General features: G+C 39.4%; 1 protein-coding gene across 8 annotated transcripts in view; it reads right to left on the bottom strand.

Moving 5' to 3' along the window:
* Nucleotides 1–23,646, bottom strand: part of msi2 (musashi RNA binding protein 2) — a 357,407-nt gene that overhangs the window by 148,976 nt on the left and 184,785 nt on the right. For all 8 annotated transcript variants that reach the window (XM_015391454.1, XM_015391455.1, XM_015391459.1 and 5 more), the window contains one exon: nt 16,505–16,553. In XM_015391454.1, coding sequence (XP_015246940.1) covers nt 16,505–16,553 — 49 coding nt within the window. The remainder of the gene's footprint in view (nt 1–16,504; nt 16,554–23,646) is intronic.

Below are 23,646 nucleotides of genomic sequence, written 5' to 3'. Positions count from 1 at the left end.
GGTGCAGAGGTAGCCCATTTTCCCATCAATTTTTTATGTAACCATTTTTTTTTTTGAAAATCGATACTAAGAAGTGAAAGATCGATATTATATTGGGCAGCCGAATATTACGATATATCGCCAAAACGATTATTTCCCACACCCCTAATGGATGGATGGATGGATGGATGGATGGATGGATGGATGGATGGATGGATGGATGGATGGATGGATGGATGGATGGATGCTAATCCAGTGGGGCATACAGTACTTGTGAACAAATCTGGATCAAATGGTAGGCCCATGTCTCAGCACACTGTACATAAATCCTTAGCTGCTGATCCTTTAGAGCCATAGATGTGTTACTGCAAGCTCTTTCAGTAATTCAAGGAAATTCACTGTATTCTCTCTGTAAAAAAATGTCCGCCAGTTGTGCGGCTTTGCAGGCATATAACACACCAAACCAGGTCCCTGGGAAGCCATAGCTTTTCTATACCTATTGAAACTCACACAGAGATGCAAAGATATAAAAGCATAGCACACCTACACGGTGGCACACATTTAAGCACACAAAGACAGACTTGGAACCTGTCAAGTGCGAACAAACTGATGACAAGACGGGGACAGATGGATTCACTGAGGAGAGACGAGCTACGCATTCAACTCAATTAGCAGCGTGCTGCTGCATGACGCCGATGGGATATGGAATCTTACCATGACTGGCAACCTGTCAATCGAGCAACAGAGCCGCAAAACAAGCATCATGCAAGACGCAATGAATTAAATTTAATAAACCAATAAATTAATTAATTTAGGAATAAATGGTATAAACCCATGGAGTGGCAGCTCTGCATCAAAAAACAGGGCATAATGTGACCGGGGAGCCTAAATTTCCCCAAGCTCGTACACACATGAAAAAAAAAATGTAAAAAAATGTGGAAGTGAAGAGAAAAAAAGAAGGAGGTGTCTGTGGACACAACTGGGAAGACAGAAGAGGAAAAAAACAAAGGCTGCCTCATTTTTCCCTCTTGCTCATTCTCTGTACCTATGTGAACATTCATGAGCACTGTTCATACATTATCCTGCCATAGTGCCTAATGAGCCAGGCATCTCCACCATGACACACACGCTTGGCTAGGCAACCCTTATTACAGGGTGAAGGCGTGCTCACACACTCAGTCACTCGCACATACACAAACTCTCAGGTCATCGCCGCAGCTGCAAGTGGGCTGCAGAAAACATTTCTAGCTGCTTGTTATTTAAAAGAGAGGGCCATATTAAAGCACATCTTTATTGTCTGTCAGATGTAATGGTCAGATAATGGTTTCAGCGCATTAGTGCATCATTTCCAGACATGTCAAAATCCTGCTTCTTACGAATATGTGAAGCAGCATGAAGGCTGCTGGTAAATATGGGGACAGACGCCACGCGCTCCCTCTGAGCTGTTGGTTATTACAGATGCTTCATTGTTCATGACGGCAGACAAAATTGCTCTTTTTTTGCCGCATTTTTTTTTACAACCAGACACACGCACAGACAAAATAAAGCAAATCAGCAAGTCTATCTTGCCTGGCAAAACACCAGTCAAAGGCAGGATGTACCCCGCAGTGCCATGATTGTCTTGGCTGTTTCTGTATAAAAAGCTCCTCCACTTCAAAAATGATGGTTAGGACTGTTTAAGTGATAAACCAGCAGGGCTGCAGGGGCAGGATGGGGGAAAAAAGTTGGTCAAATACACACCAAACAGTATAGAAGGGAAGCTACCTGACAAAAGTGAATTGGGGGGGGGGCAAGGTGTTTGTTAAACCCTTCAAAACGGTACCGACACTCAGTTTGACCCTTAGCGTGCAGAGAGGAAGAACAAAAAGATCACATGAAAGAAAACCACAGACGGCTCTTTTTCACTTTAATCTAAGATTAGATGCCTGGACTGCAGTTGACGTAATCTAATTCAGCTTGCAATCTCTCTGCGAGAGGTGATTGCTGTGGCTCAGTGACTGATTGTTGGGGATGGCTTTTTCCAGGGGCAATCATAAAAATAAGCCTCAGCAGAAAAGCTTTTTAAAAAGCAACAAAAAAATTAATTAAATGAAAAGAGGAGGTATCAAATCTGTTTCCTTTAAGATTATTAATCTTTGCATTTTCAGAATACAAGCTGGTACCTATTACATATTTTGGGGACAGCAGCCACACATTTTATGTATTCTTTTGGGATAAATCAAATAATAAATTAGTGTATTATTAACCAAAAGGAAAGGAAAAAGAGTGAGTTTAACTCTGAAACTTCAAACTAGGAACATTAGACTCACCCTTATGCAAAATATTTTATACCAACAGCCATTCGAATTTTTTTATTCTATGTAGAGTGGCTGGTGTGCTATTTATTTATTTATTAAAGGTAACTGTGCAATCTTTTTACCATCTTTCTGTGTTTTTTAGTTGTTAATTGTTTTTTAATCCTTTTCTTTTTTCATGTTATTACATGTTTATTTATTTTTTTGTTTGTCTCATGTATCGCTCAAATGAATTATACGCGATGGGATTAATAAAGTGGTCTTAATCCAAGTCTCAACCATGATCCAATGGTAACTCTGGAGGATCTGCAAAGATTCAAAGCTTAAGGTGGAGGATTGACAATTAGGTTAAATATGGACAAATTAAACCACCAGAAAACCTCACTGGCTCTAAGTTATTCTGCAAGGCATTATATTAAATAGATTACACTAACATGTATTGCTTTTCTTTGGAACAAAGTATATACCGCATCACTAAAAGGACCATACACTTCATGATCATACATTATTTGAGAAAATGTTGCCAAAGAAGCTACCATCTCCTAACTGCGGGCAGTGTTCAACGTTGTGTAGCGCATTTTTGAGTTTAATGGCCATCATCAAGCACACACACACCTGTGTGCATCAGCATGTTCTAAAAAAATTCTCACAAAGACTTGGAAGTGACATATTTCACTAACACTGCACACAAGACAGTTCATTCCCTCATGTGCTGCGCTCAGCTGTAAGATGCTTGGGTAGGCACCAATCAAGCTGTAAATACAGGGGGACAATGGAGATAGAAGCAACCACTTCCCATGTCAGTTTCTCCAACAGCAGTTTGAACGCTGAAATGTTTGAATGAACATTGTTCTAATATGTGGACTTTTCTAACAGCTATTCTTTGGTTCAGATGAAGCTGCCGTTTTCCATGTGGAGCCTTCCTTTGACAAACAAGCGTCTTGTGCAGAAGTGAGCTTCCTAGTGTGTCTCTCAGTGTGCATATGGGTGTGCGTCTGTGTGTGAGCAGATGTAAACTCAGTATTCCAGGTCACGGTGTCTGCAATTTCACAGGGGGTTTAACCTTGGTAAATCCAGTATTAGGTGTTCTGAGAATGATGATGTGAGAGTAGATCCTCCCCGATGGTTTCACTTTCTAAGAGCATCGAGCGGGTCACAAATAGAGAGGCTGTAGGGGTATTACTAGGTCAAAGGTGTGCTAACTCTCAATATGATGACAATTCCAGGCTGGCATTTTCATTTCCTGAGGAGACTGAATCCCAGTAGCAGCCGAAGCCCAAAATGTTTGCTTATTTTTGTTCAAACAAGTCCTTCCCCTTCTTTAAAACAGAGTGTTTATACTGCAAATATGAAATGTGAGTGTATGCCCAACAAATTCTACCTACGTGTTGTGCATTTGAGGAAAACTCCTCCTAAACCCATTACCGGATAAATGTCTAAAATCCGGGCATAACTGTAGATTTTTTTTTTTTTCCCCCTTTTATTGTGTCCTTCAAATGTCTTCAGAGGTGTGGCTGTGCTGCCAACCAGTGGGAGTAGCTGATGTTTTTAATGGCACATGGTTTGTCTCCTGGTGGTGAGATAAACATGGGGAAGAGATTAAAACCCCAGGCTTTCCTTCACAATCTCCTGCCTTCATCCTCCTTTCCTTTGCAGTGGCCATGCAGGGCCAGCACAGCAGTCTAAGTAAAAAACAAACCCATCCAGTGCATGGGCTTAAAGCGCACACCTACACATACACACACAGGTGCGTGTGAGGATACGAGTACAGGGACATTGATTGAGGGGTAGATGTCAGCCGTGAGCAGGAGAAAACAGACAGGTGACAAGGGGAGGATTCGCTACCCTTTAATCACCAACTTGTCAAGTGTGTCTCATTGCAGACGACAGAATCCCAGCTAATTTAATGCTGGTTTTGATTCTGAGGTGAGCCTTTCAGGTCGCCAATGTCAGGTTGTGGATCAACAACAAAGAGCCCGAGGGGGAGAAAGCTGGGCCATAAGTCAGGCCTCCTTACTTCCTGCTGCGTCTCCCCTGGTGAGGAGACGGTTATGCCGCAAATTCTGCCCCGCCTGGGAGCCGAGGAGCTAAAGCAGTTATTAAGTACGGCTAAACACATCATTTCCTTTCGTCATCAAGATTAGGCCAAGGTGAGGGGCCCCTCCGGTGGATGTACACCCAGAGCGTATGATTAGCTCTGCCATTTAAATGACATTCACACTAATCGCTAATATCAGGTCTGTCAAGGTGAGAGAATACAATAAGGAATGTGTCTGGAGGCTGCAGTGATGCAAGGGGAAGTGCAGCGATATCTGATTCCGCTTGATGTGAGCGCAGTGTCGATGAGTTAAATCAGACACGGCTGCTGATTGTTTTACTCTGTCATTCAGAAGTCATGGCACAGAGAAGCTGTGAAACACTACAATTTCTATCAAATCAACATCATTTACAGAAGAGGGGACACGAAGTGGGGGCTTTCAGCTATCAAAAATTGGAATAAAGGGGATATTTGGAATATTTTGATTATGAGTTGTATTAGAGTTCTTGACTGAAGTAGGAAAATGCCATACAGAAGAGAGTGGAAGGACAACAGCTAGACAGATGGAGGTAAACTAACTTCTTTTACTTTTTACAATATTTGTCATGTCATATTTTACTTTTTTGGAAAAAAGTTATGCATTTGCAACGTTTTATACTGACAACGCATCAGTTTGGGGAGGTAATGGGCTGTATTGTAAAAAAAAAAACAAAACAACAAAATTGAATTTTTTTTCTTCATTTACTTCCTCTGTCAGATAATAACAGACCCATGGACTTGTTTTGGAGTTTGACATGATGCTAAAGTGTTGCACTTTCTGCTTCCCCATTTAGTCCAATGAAGCTTAGCCTGTAGCTTTAGATGGCGAATATTTAAGATGGATTACTTGTGCGATTAATGGATCATTTTTTATCATTAACAACAAAAATAAGGAACATATGAACATGCTTAAAAAATCTAAATTCAAAGCTCTGGTGGTTTGCTCTTTATGAATATAGACTAAAGCCATGAATGATAAACATGCTGACTCTTTGCTTTGGCTTAAAAGAAACCCCCACAATCATACCAGATTAGGTGTCATTTTAGATTTCTTAATGAACAAGTACTTTAATCCCTTTTACTGATTTATATCACTCAGCATCTTGAGTCTCTTCATCCAAAAATTAACATACAGTGAGAAAAATAATTATTTGGAGACTGCTTTTTCCCAAGTTCTCCAACCCCATACAATCAGTAAGAAATCCAACAGCTAACATGGCCAAGACCAAAGAGGTGTTCAAAGATACTAGAGACAAAATTGTAAACCTCCACAACGCTGGAAAGGGCTATAGGGAAATTGCCAAGCAGCTTGGTGAAAAAAGGTCCACTAGTGGAGCAATCATTAGAAAATGGAAGAAGCTAAACATGACTGTTGATCTCCCTTGGACTGGGGCTCCATGCAAGATCTCACCTTGTGGCGTCTCAATGATCCTAAGAAAAGTGAGAAGTCAGCCCAGAACTACACGGGAGGAGAAGGTCAATGACCTGATGAGAGCTGGGACCACCGTTTCCTAGGATACTGTTGGTAATACACTAAGACGTCATGGTTTGAAATCATGCATGGAACGGAAGGTTCCCCTGCTTAAACCAGCACGTCTAGACCCGTCTTAAGTTTTTCAATGACCATTAGGATGATCCAGAGAAGTCATGGGAGAAAGTCATGTGGTCAGATGAGACCACAATAGAACTTTTTGAAAAATGATGAGTACCATCCCACGAACACCATCCCTACTGTGAAGCATGGGGGTGGTAGCATCATGCTTTGGGGGTGTTTTCTGCACATGGGACAGAGTGATTGCACCGTATTAAGGAGAGGGTGATGATTTACTACAAATGTGAAATAAATTGGCCCGATGTGACTATTCCACATATGATGCATCTTTGTCTAACTAAACTCTTGTTCCAATGCTCAAACTGTATTAAAAAAAATAACTTTAATTCAACAAAGGTTTCATTGGTCTCAAACTGGATGTTAAGGAATGACTCTCTAGTGTAGGGTTGTCAGGTTTATGTTCTGTGTCAAACTAGATGTGCACAACTTCAGTCTAGCTGACCTAAAAAAACAAAAAAACAAAAAAACAGTTCAGCTTAATACTGCAAGGAAGTAGGAATGCAAACTTTAGCATCCTTAGCAGCTAACAGTCAGCTGCAGTATTCCTAGAGAGCTTAGAAGTGTCTTAAATTTAGTCTTTCACTCTGTTCCTGCCTCTTTATTTCTAATGGCGACAGAAAATTCAACATGTTAATGATTTTAAAGTAATGGTGGTTTCTTAAAGGATTTTGTAGGTGTTATTGAAGAACCTCCACAAGCTTTATTTATTTACTCGCTTGAATAATACCACAGGATAACAATTAAAGGACTACTTTCTGTATTATTTGAAACATGATGATAGACATATACAGAGTCTAGCTCTAAGTGCTAACCATCACACCTTCTATAAAATACGTTAATCTAAAACATGAATCAGAAACTGCTTAATGAAACTGCTTTTTTTGTGACCTGAAATACTGGGCCCTTTTACACCACCTATATGGGAACTTATGTTCTTTAAATTAGCTAATAGACTGTTGTATGTTTATAAGTTCTATAGGTTCTCTTCATTGCTAAAAACTAACTGACCAGAAGTTCAGTAGAAGCATTCAAACACGTATGATTTCTTTGCTTTTTAAGAAACTGAGTGCCAACATCTTTCTAAGAAAACAATAATTATTAAGTAACTTCAATTGACTTCCCTTTAAAATATCCTACATGCAGCTACCCCTGCACTGCGTCAATAGCTCTAAATTCATTCAGAAATTAAAGCTTCAGTGAAGAGAAATTACTGAACTAGTTAACTTTATTTTTCATTGTTGGCATAAATTCATCAAACCATTATTTCTTGTAGTACCATCAGTAAAACTGAGAAGACCCCCACTCCCCCTCATGCCTGAATAAAGGGAAGCATTATCAAACTTCACTCTCAGCAGTGCTAGATCCATTTGGTAAACAGCCTGTGTCCTACAGTAGTAATCAGAGGGTATTTTTGAGGGATTTGCTGGCTGGCCAGGAGGTATCCGCTGGAGTGATCTCTAATTGCTAGAAGCAGAGGCCTAGACTGCCTGGCGCTCTTTTGAAGCCATCGGCAGCAGGTTCCAGCCAGAGGAGCCAGCAGGGGGAAGCTTCCCACTGAGCCACTCTCTTTTTTTTTCTTTATTTACTTCTCTTTTTTGCCCTCACCATGTCTTTATTCTGCTTTTCCCCTTTTTTTTTCCATACAGTTCACTTTCTTTGCCTTTTCTTCTGTAACTGTACATGTTCCCTTTACATCCCTCCCGTCCCCTTTGCCCCCCCATCCTCTCCTACTCAGTCAATGAGCCAGCAATCACTTTGCAGACAGACATCCTCAGCTCAGTCGGCCATGTTCAATCCCTAGCACCGGTGGCTGATGAGGCATTGTAGTGACGTCAAATACTGCCACTTTTCACTGAGCTACACTCAACTTGTAGAGGTGCAGCTTTTGCTTCCCAGGTTACAGATCTCAAAGTGGCAGCCTTGTAGAAAATAATTAAAGTAATGTGTCAAAGAGACAAAAGATAATGAGGCCAATTATTTTTTTTCTCCCCACAGAAGTCAGGCCAGAGGGGCAAATTTATGTCAACTTGTTGGTGGATTGTGACACTTCATACTATTCAAGCCTTTGGGACTTTAGGTGCTTCTGTGTCCTGAGGCTAAGACCTTCACATACTTAAAAAATACTGTATAAAATATAGCGTGCTGTGCTGAGAAAACTGGACTAGACTAAAATGTGCTGTCTGCATTGGCTTTTGAATTTTTGTAGGTTAAAAAGAAATATGTACATAAAAAAAAATGCAGTGCCTTAAATGAAATTCATGTTAAATATCTTACCTTTTTTACCTTACTATCAAAACGATTGATACATTTAATTGAAGGTTTTGAGACGTTAGATAAAAATAAAAGATATTCACGTTTTCCATCTTTTCTACCAAAATAAACTAAATCCAGCTGATATCATGGAACCGAGGAAGACGTTGGGTCAAATTAAAGATGGTTAATGTGGATTTTATCTGACATCTGTTGCCTTTTATGACTTTTTTCCTTTTTCAGGCTTCACCACTTCTGATAGAACTACCCCCAGATGAAGTCCACTGGTCTGCCTGTGCTCTTTATTATGACCAGTCATTTATCTGCTTAGAAAAAGAAATGTTTGGCAACAACTATAAACTCTACAAAGGTTGTCCCCCTGAATTCACTGCTTGCACACTTGCTGCACAAACCATTTATAATCAGAAACAAGTAAAAAGCCAAATCATATCACCCCTACACAACTCGGTTTGATGTTGACGTTTGAGATCTCTTAGTCAGATTGAATAAAAAAGGTATTTAGACATACTTAATCAGTCTTGCTGTAGATTCAGAATTTAATTCTGGGTCAATGAGATTGGACTCTGGTAAGCTCATCCTGATACTAAGAGGCTGTGGGATATGGCAGAAAACGTACCATGATATAGGAATGTCATATCAGTCTAATGGTCATTATTGATCTTAAGGCTGAAACAATTAATCAGATTAACAGACTACTGAAATACCCATTAACTATTTAGGTATCAATTAACTTGAGTTTAGAGGCATTAAAAAAGGCCTTTAGCTGAAAGAGAAACCCTCTCAAAACAGCAATTCTTCCAAAATTGTAAGATACATATTTTGAATTTGAGATGTCCATTAATATGTTTTATTCAGAGGTCCTCAAAGGGCACAATTTTAGCTTCATTTGGTTAAAATTCTGATTAAAAAATAATAGATTATAAATTCAGTCTTCTTTAAGGAACTTTCTACCATCTGATTATTAGTCATTTAATAAAAAAAAGCATAGAAAGATTCAACAATTAACAGAATAGTCGTTAGTTGGAGCCCTAATTTATTATTTATTTATTCATTTTTTGTTTACGTATTTGAAATAAGGTTCAGGGGCAAAAGGCAGAATTTAAATTTCAAAGCTAACCTTTTTTTCCTTTAAAAAGCGACCAACCTTGCGTGTTTCAGGATCTGAACTAAATGGAATTCAAAAAAATATATATATTCAATGTTTTTTTCTATTGATACTGATCAGATATTGTTATTGATATGCTTAATATGACCCTTTCCACCATAAAAAAACTGCGGTTTTTCAGTCAAAGCCTGGTGATAGGTCAGCCTAGACACCCATCTTAAGTTTTCTGCAGCTAGGCCGATCAAAGCTTGTTTCCATTGGCTGTAAATGGTATTTCTCTGTCGTCTCCAGGCTTTAACTTGGGTAGTGTACTCAAAGCAGAATGTTGGTTTTCTGCCACACATGATTTCATCTGCATGTGAGCTAAAACATCAAGTTTAGGGTACATTTTTTTCAGCATCATTATTGTGTCTCAATGTCTTGTGGCAAACTATGAATATATGCACATCTTTTGCAGACATTAGAATTGTTGACTGTGTTCAATCAGAATATTCCCCCACCCGAGCTGTGGATCTCTATAGCTCCTGCAGAGTTACAATGTCTTTAGGCCACTTCTCTAAATGATAAACTCTTTTGCCAGCCTGTTGGTTTAGGCCAGTTTCACTTTGTAAGAAAAGCTACCCTGTATGTAAGCAGGTCTCATTTTATTTTCACTTTCCAACTGTGCAGCACTTTGTGATGGTCTGTCAAATAAAAAGTACATATAAAAATGTGGTAGAAATGAGTTAAAATGGGAGAACATTCACATAATATCAACACTTTAGCAAGGCCCTGCACAAAAAAAAACAACAAAAAAAAAACGGCGTCATCCATACACACAATCTGTTAGAAATGCAACGAGTTTTCAGCTGCCTGCGATGCAGCCTGCTCAGTGTGACATTGACTCCTGGGTGCCAATTCCACACTGGGAGCTGTACTTGCTAGTTTTGCTGCCAATCCAGGTAAAGAGATTACAGACACACACAATGCAGTCTTCTGTTCGTCTGCCAAGAAGAAAACCAGCCCTTTAAGCCATGGAAGAATAAGAGAAAGGAGGAGAAAAAAAGAAAAAAGAAACGACTACAAAAATTCGCACAGCCTTGGCCGTTTCCTCGCACACACATAAAAACCCAAGAAGCCCCTTCTTCTCCAGGAACACGGCTTCTAATGCGGCGCCTCGCTCAGTGGCTCTCTCGCACAAAGCAGCCATGTGCCTGGGACAATCCAGCCAGCATTCCTTTATTCTGGTCCCAAACACTGTTGCACATTACTATTACTTGCATCATTCAAAGAAAAGAAGAATTTGGCTCACAATAAGTCACACAGTCATTGCAATGCCACACTAATGGCGGCTGTCTGGTAACAAACTACTGTAACGAAATATGAAAGAAACTTACACTTGGATTTCATCAGCTTTCTTAATGGTGTAATTAAAAAAAAAAGGTGATGGGGGACACGTGCATGGTAGTGTGCATCACCCAAAGTAGATGCTACCTGGAATATAGTAGCTTAAAACTTTGACACTTGATGAAAATTGCAGGTTGTTACCCTGTGCATATTTAGTAGAGTGGGAATCAAACTCACTGTGACGTGCAACTTTTGACCCAATTAATCAGCTACTTATAACTCTGTAATGACTGTAATTTAGCATTTAGATTGCTATGCACTCATTTTCTTTGTATATACTTATGTTTTTGGGGTATTTGTAGAGCAAGTTTGACGATGAAAAGTCACTTGTGTGTAATGAAGTCAGAAAAAAGTTTATACTCATGCTATGTATCAGGGCCCCAAATAGGTCCCTTGTGGATTATTTGTGTAAGCTACTGCAAAATGTGCCAATAAAGAGGGCGATAATGTGATGGGGAGAGATGGTTAATTACTGTGTAGTACAGCAGAGCATAAAATACATGTATGAGCTATGAGATTCATCCATCAGTGTCTGTAGCTTTCTCTCACAAATTAAACTGTGATGCTTTGGTGCATAATGATAGCTGCCACTCTTTCATCATAGCTGTCAGTCCTCTCATGCAGGAGATGCCATTTGTTTTCACCTCGCCAACACTCTCCTTTTCACTACCAATTGTGTTTGACAGTAAAATCACATTTTAGATCATAGATCATGTGTCAGTCAGCCACACTGGAGGTGGTAAAAAGACGGCAGAACCATTTTGACTCAGGGCTATTCCAAAAAGCTTTCGTTTCACTCAGCACACAGTCAGTCCTGTCATCCAGGAGTTATGGGTAGGGTGCTGGGAATGATGACAAGTATGTGCATACAGCGACATGTGCTCATGGCCTTGTTCCAGGCTGGGTTTTCTTTTTTAGGGGGGAACTGTGCTGTCCTCTAACAATATGCCTTAAATATCTCCCAAATAATAACTGCTGACAAATGTATGCATTTATGGTTTTTCTCTTTTTCTGTCCCAGGATGAATGTCAGAGGGAAGAAGGGAAGGGTGAAGGGAGGCGGAATGGCGGGGGACACTGCAGGGGAACATGGAACAATGGGCGCCCTCTGGCATCAACCTCTGGACGGCTCAAGTCGCTCACCAAAGACACTGAACTCACCCACAATGAACTGCTGCAGTGGGAAAGCAGGCTTTAGAGAGTTCAATTTCCAACACAATTGGCTGTATTCTCATCCTTTAAATGCCAAGAAGATGGTGTGCAGCATGCGCCTTTGTGTGGAGAGCTTTGCTTACAGCGAGTGTCCTCTAGCAGGAGGGGAAAAAAGACAAGAGAAGGAGAAAGATGGCGAGACAGGCAGGAAGGGGAGACGGTGCAGCGACAGAAATAGTGCAACTGTGCAAAAGAAAAAGAAGAACGGGGAAGAGTGACTGACTTAGAGAGATAGAGAGCGGAAACAAAGGTGCCGAGGAAACGAGAAGGGTAGGGAACGTTTCCTTTGGCTGTCGTTTCGCCAGGCTCGCGAGGACCGTCTGAAGGACAATGCTGCTACTAGTGAAGTGTAACGTTTGTCCTCTATCTAATTCACCGCAGCACCAAAGAAAACACACTAATCATCAAGCACCGGTCATGCAGTTCATAAACATCCAGACCAACACAGATCTCAGTAAAAATTAAAAAATACATGATTGAGATCAACTGTGAGGTCATACTGTAGCAATCACAGCCAGAGGCCAGTTATTCTGTTCACCTTTTATTTACAAAAATAAGATTGGCAGCAAATGCGTGAGTATTTATACCTTTCCACAGCTTTTCATATTTTTTCTTACTGGAAAGCGTCTGTGGATGTCTCTACTAGTTTTACCCATTTCTAGACTGAGATTTCTGACTGTATCCTATATAAAACAGCTCAAGTTTAATTAGCAGGACATATTTTAGTTACCAAAGTCTCCCACAGATCTAAAGGATCCCCACAGCATCATGCTGCCATCACCAAATTTAATGGTGTAACCAGGGATGTTGATGCTGATGTTATGCTTTAATTATTTGTTGATATTTCTTTCTTTTTTATCTTCCTAAAGACCACCAGTTGCTTTCATTTCATTTAGAAATATAAGAATAAAGGATGATGTGACAGATTTTGAAAATATATCTTAATTTCCTCCGACACCTCTATAAGGAAATACAATCTCGATAAATAGGAAAGTTAATTCTGTGCCCTGATGTGAAAAAATGTAAGAATTGTACTCAGAACCATGAGGAGTATTTTGTCTCAGCAACAACTCTCTACCTCCTTCATCATGTTTCCTTAAGCACTGTAAGTCACGGCAGGCAAAGCAGCTTCCTGCGCAAGTTGGACGTCACTGTTATAAAGTGCAGCGTCTGAATATTATTCCAGGTGTACGGGAATGTTTTTTCTTCCCCGTTATAAATGCACTCTTCACCAAGCTGCAGGTGTCAGGCAGTGTGCTCTACCTGAACTATTATTCTTAAGAGTTTGCAATTACAGAAAAAGCAAACCCTTATCTAAGAAGGACTCTTCAGTGTAACATTTGATTTGCTGAATAAATAATATTATTTTTAGCAATTGCAGCTCTGCAGTAGAAAAAAAAATAATAAGGAATTATTTTTTCATGACTCAATCTGTAAGATAAAATGAAACAGGTGGGAAATTGATTTAGACTGCAAGCTGCCAGATGCCCATCACTGCTTCTGGATTATGTGGTAGAGTGAGCCTGTGGACCACTTTCACTCATATCATATTCAACGTTGTTTCCGCTGTGGTCACAGGGCAACTAAGCCATTAATATTACACAGTTGCACCAATGGCTCGGATGAATTATTGAGATTCTCTTATTGGGCTTTAATATTACATGTAACTCATTTGGAAGACCTGCTGTGGTTTTAAGATCAAAGCACCAAGCGTCTCTTGTTTTGCATCTCCAAGGCGGACAAACCAGAATCCGCTGGTGGAAGTGCACCTGCCTCCCAACGCCGCGTCACGCTCAATATAAGTATGTCATTAAAAAAGAAATTGCCAAGGAGGCTCTTTCTCCATCACTGTCTTCGTTTGAAGGACATTTAGCTGTCCAAAGGCAAACGCCTCACACACACACATTCTACACACACACTCTCAGATTGTGTTGCCCGGAGCCTCTCGGAGAGCGGCTGGCGGCACAGCAGACAGGAGAGCAAAAGAGTGAGAAATAAGAGAGACTGCGAGAAAAGCCTTCGTCTCACAGCAGACCTCACACTGGGTTCTGTCACTACAGATCAAAATCCCCTCAAAGCCATAGATCACTTCCACTAAAGTTCACATGTTTCACACTTAGGAAATGTTTACCAGACTCAAAGAGTTTATCTGCAAAGCACCCACTCACAGAATACACACACTTCTAATGCAGATACACCTAAAAAGAAAGACGGAAGGTTTTTCCATCTACAGTTAAGATACAGTTTAATAATTTAAAGTAAAGTAGTGGCTTTGTGCAAACAAATATTTCCACCTCTATGGCAGAGCAGTGCTCAGCCCAGTACAAAGAAATGGGGTGCTGGCAGCTCTGACTACAAGTAAGCTGACTGGTGTGACAACCAGATGAGTGTCTGCCCCTTTTTCTTGCTGAATACCTGTCAGTGGCTGTTGACTGCTCATGCACACCCACGTAAACAGCCGCTGACAGTCTGCCTCCCTAAAAAGTTACTTTAGTGCATCGGTGAGCCGCCAGGACTGAAAGAAAAGGCCCTAAATGGATCCAGGAACATCTAAACAACAGTTAATTATTTAATATTAGTCTTGGAATGGCTTGTAATAATCAGAGGGACTGGAAGAGGTTAAAATGACCTCGTCAGATGCTTTTGTTTTTGGTCATTAAACCTTTCCGTTTCTAAATATCTTTAACTTTGATCAGCCAATCGTATTCTGCTATGAAGATAGTTTTAATTGCACTTTAAGTAATCTAACTGACCAAGCAATAACAGTCATAGAAGATGGAAGCTGCGCTTGTGATAGATGCTTAGTGACCCCAAAAATACCTTAAGAAGGTTAAAAAAATCGAATGTTTTCTAATAAGGTATTAAGATCAGTCAACAATGAATTTATTCTTATTCTATTCTAAATGATGAACTTGGACAGGACCAGCATCAGTACTAGTTTTTTTGGGGGAAAAACAGACTTTGGAAGTGAAACGTTGGATGGAACTAGAAATACTAAGTAATTCTAAGGCGCTAATTTACTACAATTCAAAATAACCTGCAAAAAATTTCTTGGGAAAACAAAAAATGGGCATACCACTATTGGCGGAGCTGCAGGGGATCTATTTTGACTGCGTGCACACCTGAGAACAGGTTTAAAATGGGTAAGCGCTCTATTCCAATGTGGATCTCATCTATTTTACTGGCCTCATTGATCCATTTACACAGATTCACTAAATGGACAATGTGGATTCATCTTCAATATGGTAAATCCATCTAATGTTGAGCAGATTTAATGCGATCCTTTGACAAAGAATGTTTAATCTGTTTTGTCTACATGGATTTATGTGACTATGTACCAGATAATTTGCTGCAATGCATGAAGATGCTCTGCACCAACCTGTTATTCTTTTAGATGGAAAAACAAAAAAAATAAAGAAAAACTTCTTTACTAACAAGTTTTTTAATCACATAGAATAAATGTGAGAAAAAGGAAAAGAATGTTTGGTTGCATCCCAAACTCCAGCAGACTGGCAGCAGTCAAAAGACGAGGGAAAGCATAAAGCTGAACACTTAACTAAAGAAGATAAAAAGAGCACTAATACAGGAGACATGAGGACAGACAAGAAGGAGAAGCAAAAGTAACCCTGGCTAGTTTCTGGAGGGACGCTTTGATATGTGGACATGAAATGCAACCCTGCCTGTTTCCATCTGTGTGAAAAATACGGGTCTCCATTTGGAAAGTTTGCAGCCTTCTGTAGAGGAAGACAGCATGCAGGCCAAACCAAGACAGGAAACTCTTTTCAGTAGGGTGCAGCTCAATGTTAAAAGGGCTGGTGGTGGATAATATCATATGCATTCACCTAAATCACATAACATTGCTAATTGCGTGAGGGCTATACACTGGATGAGATATCAAGCTTAAATGTCTGTAGATTTCTACATGCTTTGTTCTGACTGGATGGCAATGATGCTGGTGGGAATGTCGTCTAAATGCATGGATGTCTGTTGCTCTACTTGATGTGCATTTGGTTTGTATGAATGCAAGGGTATTTGGATGTTCAACTAAAGTAGGCCTGATTGTTTCAAACCAGGCCTGGAGCTGCAGACTAAACCACATCCCACTGCATCTGCATAGTGGTGCAGAGAGGAAACCTGTCTTTGGAAAGTCCTCTGCATGAGAGAGAAATGTCCCCCTCATCTCAGATAAGGAGCTGATGAGATGAAGTGATAAAGTCAGTGCTTCTCCTGGGTCTTATCAGAAGCTGTTATCTGACTGCACAGCACCCACCATCTCGCCATCTTTACACCCTTTAAGCACCTCTCTGAAACACTCGCACCGCCATCAAAAAACACACGCAAACAAACACACTCATGGTTGGCGTCTAACGCTCCAACATTCTAAACACCGTACCAGCTTATTGATTACTTTGACACGCTCCCATTGTTGAACAGATGGTACACCTAATATCATGTGAAATGGAACTGTTCTGTTATCTCATGGGGAAAGGACATAAAATGACTGTTTTCTCACTTCTTGAAAAAATAAAAAACAACAACACAGCAACAGAAAAGGAGCTTTGCTCTTACCTCTATGTCTGTTAGTAGTCTTATCAAACATAAGCATGGCGTCGTCGACCTGGAAGACACAAGAGCAGTGTTGGCATTAGCTTAATCTTTGCACCGAGTACCTCACATTACCTCCAGTCTCATCTCATCTACTCGCTGTAATTACTCTTCCAATATATATTCTTGCTGCTTCACACCTATTTCTTTCTAAGCACCTCTCTCCCACGCAATCATTCGGTGATCGCAGGATTATCGTCGGGTTACTGCTTCCCTCCTCGTTTGTGCGCTGTAATTTTAGATATTACAGGAAATTATGCAATCTATGCTGTTACTCTTTGTCTGGATTAGAGTGGCGACAGGGGAGAAAATTAACAATAATGGCCAAGCGTTAAAAAAAAAATGGAAACAATGCTGACATTTAGCAGTTTTTTCCCTTTCTTTTTTTATTTTTTGGTTGACTAACGCCAACGTCCAGTCATGGAGAGAAGAGTGACAGATAGACACATTACACTAAGCGGGAGAGAGACAAATGGGACCCTTCCTCATCTCCCAGCCGCAGCAGAAGCAGCATCCTCAATAATATCATCCTTCATCATGTCCAATAAAGCCACACACAGACAGACAGCATTTCTTCTTCAGACATCCCTGACAAACTCATCTTTCTATAACTCTGATGAAAAGCTTAAAAAACAGACTGAGGCATGCTCATTTAGCCTGGAGAGGGAAAAAAAAATAGCCAAGAGCATCAGCAGATAGAAACAAAGAGGGAACGCTGTGCAATTCTCACTCCCTAGTTATGGTCTCTAGGTAAGAGTAACAGTGCACAGAGGAGGCTTAATGCTGTGCACAAGTGCGCACACATCTGTGTTTTTCATGGGAGGGCTGCAAAAGCTTTGGGAGGAGATGGAAACAGACAAGAATAGGGGTCTAGCTCAAGCCGAACTGTCTGATTGGACAAAGAGAAGTGCCTGGCAGCCAGGCAGACTAGCGCTGGCACACTGTTCATGCCACCCTCTTGCCACACATTTGGCACACAAGACGTTGGCACAGCTTGTGGGGCCTGGTTACTTGCTGCACGGCTCACAGGCCACATGCGGCTCCAAGGCACTTCATTTGCACCTCCCTAAAATATTTCCAATTTGGCGAAAAAAATAGAGGACAACGCACAGGGACCTTCAATAACCCATATACACAGTTCACCTAATTGTAAGTCGCTCATTATTCTTATGAGGAAATGGAGAATAGAAAGAGGCAATTTGCAGATTTTCTGGCCAAATCTGGTCTCCAGGTGTGCTTTCAGGTTTTTTTTTCCTTGTGTTGTTGAGTTAAATCTACAAATAATATTACTGGCTGTCAGGAACCCGAGGCAACAGAGCACAAATATGAAGATTCCCCATGATTATCCCTATATAGTCAAACAACTACCGTAAAGAAAATAAAGAAAATGGGAACGGTATTTAGTATTTCTTAACACAAAAGAAGGAAAATGGAACATGAGACTTTCTGTAAATGAGTAAAATCTATTTTTAAAAGCTTTTAAAAACTGAAATATTGACTTTATGAACTGAAGGTCTTCAAGATGCAGTTTTAGTGTCAATAATTTATTTTGTTGCATAAACAGTTTTAAGAAATGCATCCTAGCTGGGCCACATGATGTGGGCCAGCTTCTCCATCGGTTTAGCAGATATTGTATTGAACTACAAAGAGAACTCCTTCATTTTTCTTAATTTTTCTTTTGTAACAGCATTTTGATGTCATCCAAAAACTTTACAATTAAATCACTGTCGTTCAAATGGGCTGATAGATCCGTAATGATAACATTGTGTGACTGGAACCAAGATACCGCTTGCTAAGTGGTGTGTTTGCAGTTATTATTAATATAATTACGCACTTTTCAAGAGAATATCCTCTTCAGGGCAAGACAATATTGCCTCTTCAGTTATTAATATTCAAACAGATCCATATTCCATGGAAACTAGAAAAAAAGCCCACAAAATACCATTCTATATAGGGACTATTTAACAAACTTTGTAAGGACAGGGGGACATTTTTCAAATAGTTAAAGTATGCACAGGTAATTCATTTGAATATTTGTGATGAATGAAACAGCAGGCCAAAACAGTTTTCTATTACTCTACTATGGCTACTAAGGTTATTTTACTTGTAGATAAACAATTTAAACTAAATATTGACATTGTTCTGGTGATTCTAGACAGCTTTCATTCTGGACAAAATGGTGCACATTTCAGGTTTAAAACCCTTTAGTATAAACTTAAAAAAATGACAGGATTAACTTTTGCAAAAGTCAAACTTCTACTATATAAATCAGAAACCTTACACTTCATATGTGCATTAAAGATTTTAAAGTGCAGGGCTATTCCCTGGTTCCTGTAATCAGCCCATAAATAATTCCCCGAAGATTGAAAAAAATAAATAAAAATTAGCAGCTTGTGTCCATGGATGGAGGATATCCCTTGGTTCAAGCCCCGGCTCTTGGATCATTACTCCATTTCTTTCCCTTTTCTCCTCACAACTTTTCCTGTCAAACCATTTTCAAATTAAAAGGCCACTAGAGCCAAAAAGATATAAAACAAGTAAAGATGGAGGTTAGAGTTTTGTGGCAGAGTAGCCTAAAACAAAAAGAGCACAGTAAATGTAGGAAATCATTCATTTCCGGACTAAAACACTAAAGAGACAAATTTGTACATTTTTACTGAAACATATCCTTACAATATTGTTTTTACTTGACCCTAAAACAGTTATAATAGCAGACTGATGCCTTAGAAACTCATGGCTGAAGCATCTATAAGCCTGTAAACTATCCCTGAATGTACTGCAGGTTGGAAATTCCCACGCTGTTTCTGCAGATGTAAGGTCAAGGCAGTTCATGGTAAATGGGTCCAAACTAGCAAAGGATTGAAGCAATATAAGATGGATTTTTTTAAGAGACCGGCATCCATGTGTGGGTTCTCTCTGGGTATTCCGGGTCCCTTACACAAACCAAAAACATGACTACTAGGTTAATTGCTGTCTCTGAATTGTCCCTGAGTGAGAGACTGTGTATGCATAATTGTATGTGATGCCCTGCAATTGACAAATAGGCATAGGGCACCAGACCCACCGTGACCCTGATGGAGGAAGCGGGATGGATGGATGTATTCATTTATTTATCATACCCTTGTGCCTTTTTTAGGGTTGAACGATTTTGTCCAAAATTAAAAACTAAAACTACAATTGTGATTTTATTTCGACATTTCTTTGCGCTAACCACAAGCATGTAAATGTTTCAATTCAGGATTTAAATTTTTGCAGGACCCTGATAGCTTGCTTTCCCAGAGTCCGTTGTTGCAGGACTTAATTGTAACTCCATGTGAAAAAAAATCACTCTTTTCTATTTATATTCCTAGATTTGCGTACTTGCTTTAACTCTATTTTACCCTCTGTGTAGCAGCAAACCCACCTTAAGAATATTGCTGCCACCTAAAGGGCTGGAATTAGAAATTCAATGTATTACTTTATCTAATTGTATTGTTAGAAAAAGTAAGTGCTTCTGCAATTTGAAATTATAATTTTGTTAAATGTTACATTGCAAATGCAATGAATTGCATAGACGAAGCCTCGTTTTTTGAAATTGTATTTAAGCTCATAAAGCAGAATCAAACGCTTGGTGTATATAACCTTCTTTTGTCATTATCAAATGGTTTTTGTGGTTTTTGTATAGGCATAGAACGTGACTGTGCACCTTAAGCATGCATTAGTAGAGTGAAAATTAAAGACAAGCAGAGCATATGAGGGTTTAACATTGAAGATCAGGAGGGTTATATATTCAGCTGAGCTGCAGCAGAATCCTCTACAATCACTAACAAAGTTATTGTTTTCCCTGAAATTTTTCCTTTGCTGGAAAAACAACAATAGAACAAAACAATGTGGTGAAAACAATAAAGTTTCAGTGTGTGAAAAATGTGCTTTAAGATGACTGCGTGGTTAGAAATCATTACAGTGGTGTACAAACTGCCAAAGCAATATCGCCCACAGTAACAGTTTTATAAACAAGCATTTATATTGTCACACGCTGTAACCTCTGTCTAATACCAGGCAATCAAATGGAAATCACATTAAAGGGAGGGGGGAGTGGGATAAGTGAAATTTGTCGTACTAAGGGTTATGATTTTATTGACAAGAGTCTGAAGAACACAGAGAACCCTTGTGCTTGTTTATCTTCTGTACAATAACTCCATTGTTACGTTCAGTACCACTTTATCACACACTATTGTGCAATTAAAGGTGAGAGAAGTTTTCTTCAATCCAGTTTTTTTTTTTTTTTTTCAACCCTTGGTGGATTTCTGCTCTAAAAAGAAAACAGAAACGGTTTCTTATGTGTCTTCCATTTGACAGCGTGAAAGCTGCACTGCAGAACTAAGACGGAATGACATGTTTACCAACTATGGTAAACGTTTCATTTGACAAGCGTGGCCGACGGTTTGTGATCACTTACATGGGAGACAGAAACTCCTAGCATTTGACTTCTGTCACCTAATGCCAGTAATGCTGGAAGAGCCAAACGGAGATAATGCTTTATGCATCAATAAGCATGCAGACAAAAATGCCGGGAAAGCATCTCAGTTTTCTTTTAGACATGAACAAATGAAAGGCTCCATATAAAACACTACTCTTGTCAATTAAAATAAAAAAAAGATCAGATTTTTACATTTCCCTATTATCCAGTTTGAGCTTGCAGTGTAACTTTTTTTTTACGATTGAAAAGCTAAATATGCTAAATAAAGATTTTAAATTTAAAACTGTGACGTCAACACAGAGGACACGGAGCGAAACACAACTTCTGCACTCATATAGGATATGTTCATGCTCTGAATGCAGTCTAAACTCTTCTGGAAGCTTCCAGAATCCAGCCAAGCATAGCTTTATCATTTTGACATAGCTATCTATAAATCATTCTTGATGTACAGAAGCTTAAAAATAACTTGCAAGCATCAATTAATCATGACTTTCTTATATTAAATAACGTCTTTCTCCACATATACCAATATATACATAAGATAATGTTTTTACCGCAAAACCAATTTGGTATTACCTCTTGTATTACCTGCAACTAACAATTATTTTACAAATCAATAAATCTGAGGATTATTTTTTCAATTTATCCATTAATAATTGGATAGCCAAAGGTTCCTTAAAGAAGACTTTTGTCTTGGTTCTCCCCTTTTGCCACTCTTGAGTTTTTAGTTTTCAGTTATTCTGTTTTGCTGATCTTTCGTTTATTTTCCATTATATTCAAGCAGTCTTTAGTTATTCTCTGTTGCCCCCCTGTGCTTGTTTCCTTTCCCTTTGGCTTCCTTCTAGTTAGTTCCACTCACTTCTGCTCCGCATTCAGCTCATTAGTCCATCCTTTGTTCTGTTCCCCTTATATCAGGCATCCTCAAAGTCGGTCCTCGAGGGCCGCTGTCCTGCAGGTTTTAGAGGTTTCTCTACTTTAGCACAGCTGATTCTGATGATTGCAGTTCAGCAAAAGCCGGTTAATCAACTATCAATGTAAATCAGCTGTGCTGGAACAGGGAAACCTCTGAAACCTGCAGGACAGCGGCCCTCGAGGACCGACTTTGGGGGAACCTGCCTTATATACTCCACCTCTGCAGTCACTCAGTGCTGGTTCCCTGTTGTTTTGTTGTTCCCTCGTCCCTCTGGCTCCCCAGGTGAGTTTTCCCTGATGCTTTCTGGTCTTTTGGTCCTTAGTATTTTGGATTTTTGGGTGTCTGCCTCCGTTTTTTTTATTACATCTACAAGATTCACCTCTGCCTCCTGGTCTCTGCATTTGGGTCCTCAACCAACCTCCATACAAATTGTGACAACTTTTAAACCAGGTGAAACTAAATCTTTTTCACTTGAAGTGTTCTGGATAGCCCATATTGACAAACGGCATTTTTTTTTCTGAATTTTTTGTTGTCTCTATAGTACATTTAATGATTAAGTGATTACTAAATTAGTTGCTTATTTCAATAATCAGTTAATCCTAATTGATCCAATTAATTGTTTTAGCCTAAGTTTCTTTCCCCTAGTTTCCTCCAAAAGCTTTCACCAATGAAATGAAACTGTGCAGCAGCTATAACTGGCATTCAAATTCACCCCTACACATGAAGTTAAATTGGGGTTTCAACATTAATCTTCCCAATATCTATGGTGCTGACACCGATTTAAAATCAGTGTCAGCACTACATGAAACAGCTTCCATGGATTTCAGGCAGATCGACAGTCAGCTGCATTTTCTCTTTCTAGTCATAGTGGGGCTCATAAAGCTATGTGCAAATATATTTTAAATATGTTTTTGTCATATTGAAAAAAACATAGGAATTGGTTACAGTTAATTGTATTAGTGTTTTTGTTTTTCTTTCCAAAAAGAGGCAGAAAGCTGCATATTTTTGTGATTGAAAATCTGGTCACAAAGGTTTTCCAAATCCCAACCTCTAATCCTAATTTCTAGTATTTCATCAGATCATAAAACATTGTCATATGACTAGGTGTTGTTTGGTTTCAGTCAGGTCTGGATTTTCTTTCTTCTTTCCTGTCTTTTAGCCCTGCGCATGGGTTCAAGTATATTTGAAAAATAGCAAACTATTGTGACATTTATAACAGAATCTGCACCAAGCAGAAATTCTTCTTTCAGTGTTTCTTTCATGGTGCGTTCACTTCTAAAGTATTTCCAGCAACCAGATCGATCTATTTACATGTTATCCCTATGTAGAGCTGCGTTCAGCTACAGGTGTGTAAGTGGAGCTTGTTGCCTGTCATGCGACCTACTGGCAATTTGTGAGGCGAGCGTCAGCACCCTAATGTGGCCACTTTGTCTCTGGAATCGTGTTTAGTGTCAACGCATCATTAGCCTCCACCATTAAGTTTTCTTTTATAGAATTCACCCCAAAAAAATGTCCATTTAAGTTATTTCAGTTTGGTTTCATATTGTTTCCAATTGTTGACGACTGTTTCTAAGGTGCAATGGAATATTTTATATTGCTTTAGCTTGCTTTGTTCGTTTTGTAACCTCTTTACTCACTGCCAGGAAAATCTATTCATGAGCTATTCTCGAGTTAAAAACATATGGAAGTAAATTTGTGTCGCTGGGATTTGAATTAAAAATGCCACTGAAATTT

Source organism: Cyprinodon variegatus, unplaced genomic scaffold, assembly GCF_000732505.1.
Source record: "Cyprinodon variegatus isolate N-32 unplaced genomic scaffold, C_variegatus-1.0 Scaffold542, whole genome shotgun sequence".
In the NCBI taxonomy this organism is placed as follows: domain Eukaryota; kingdom Metazoa; phylum Chordata; class Actinopteri; order Cyprinodontiformes; family Cyprinodontidae; genus Cyprinodon; species Cyprinodon variegatus.
The sequence above is the reverse complement of the archived record's forward strand: the minus strand, read 5'-3'. Positions and strand labels throughout refer to the sequence as shown.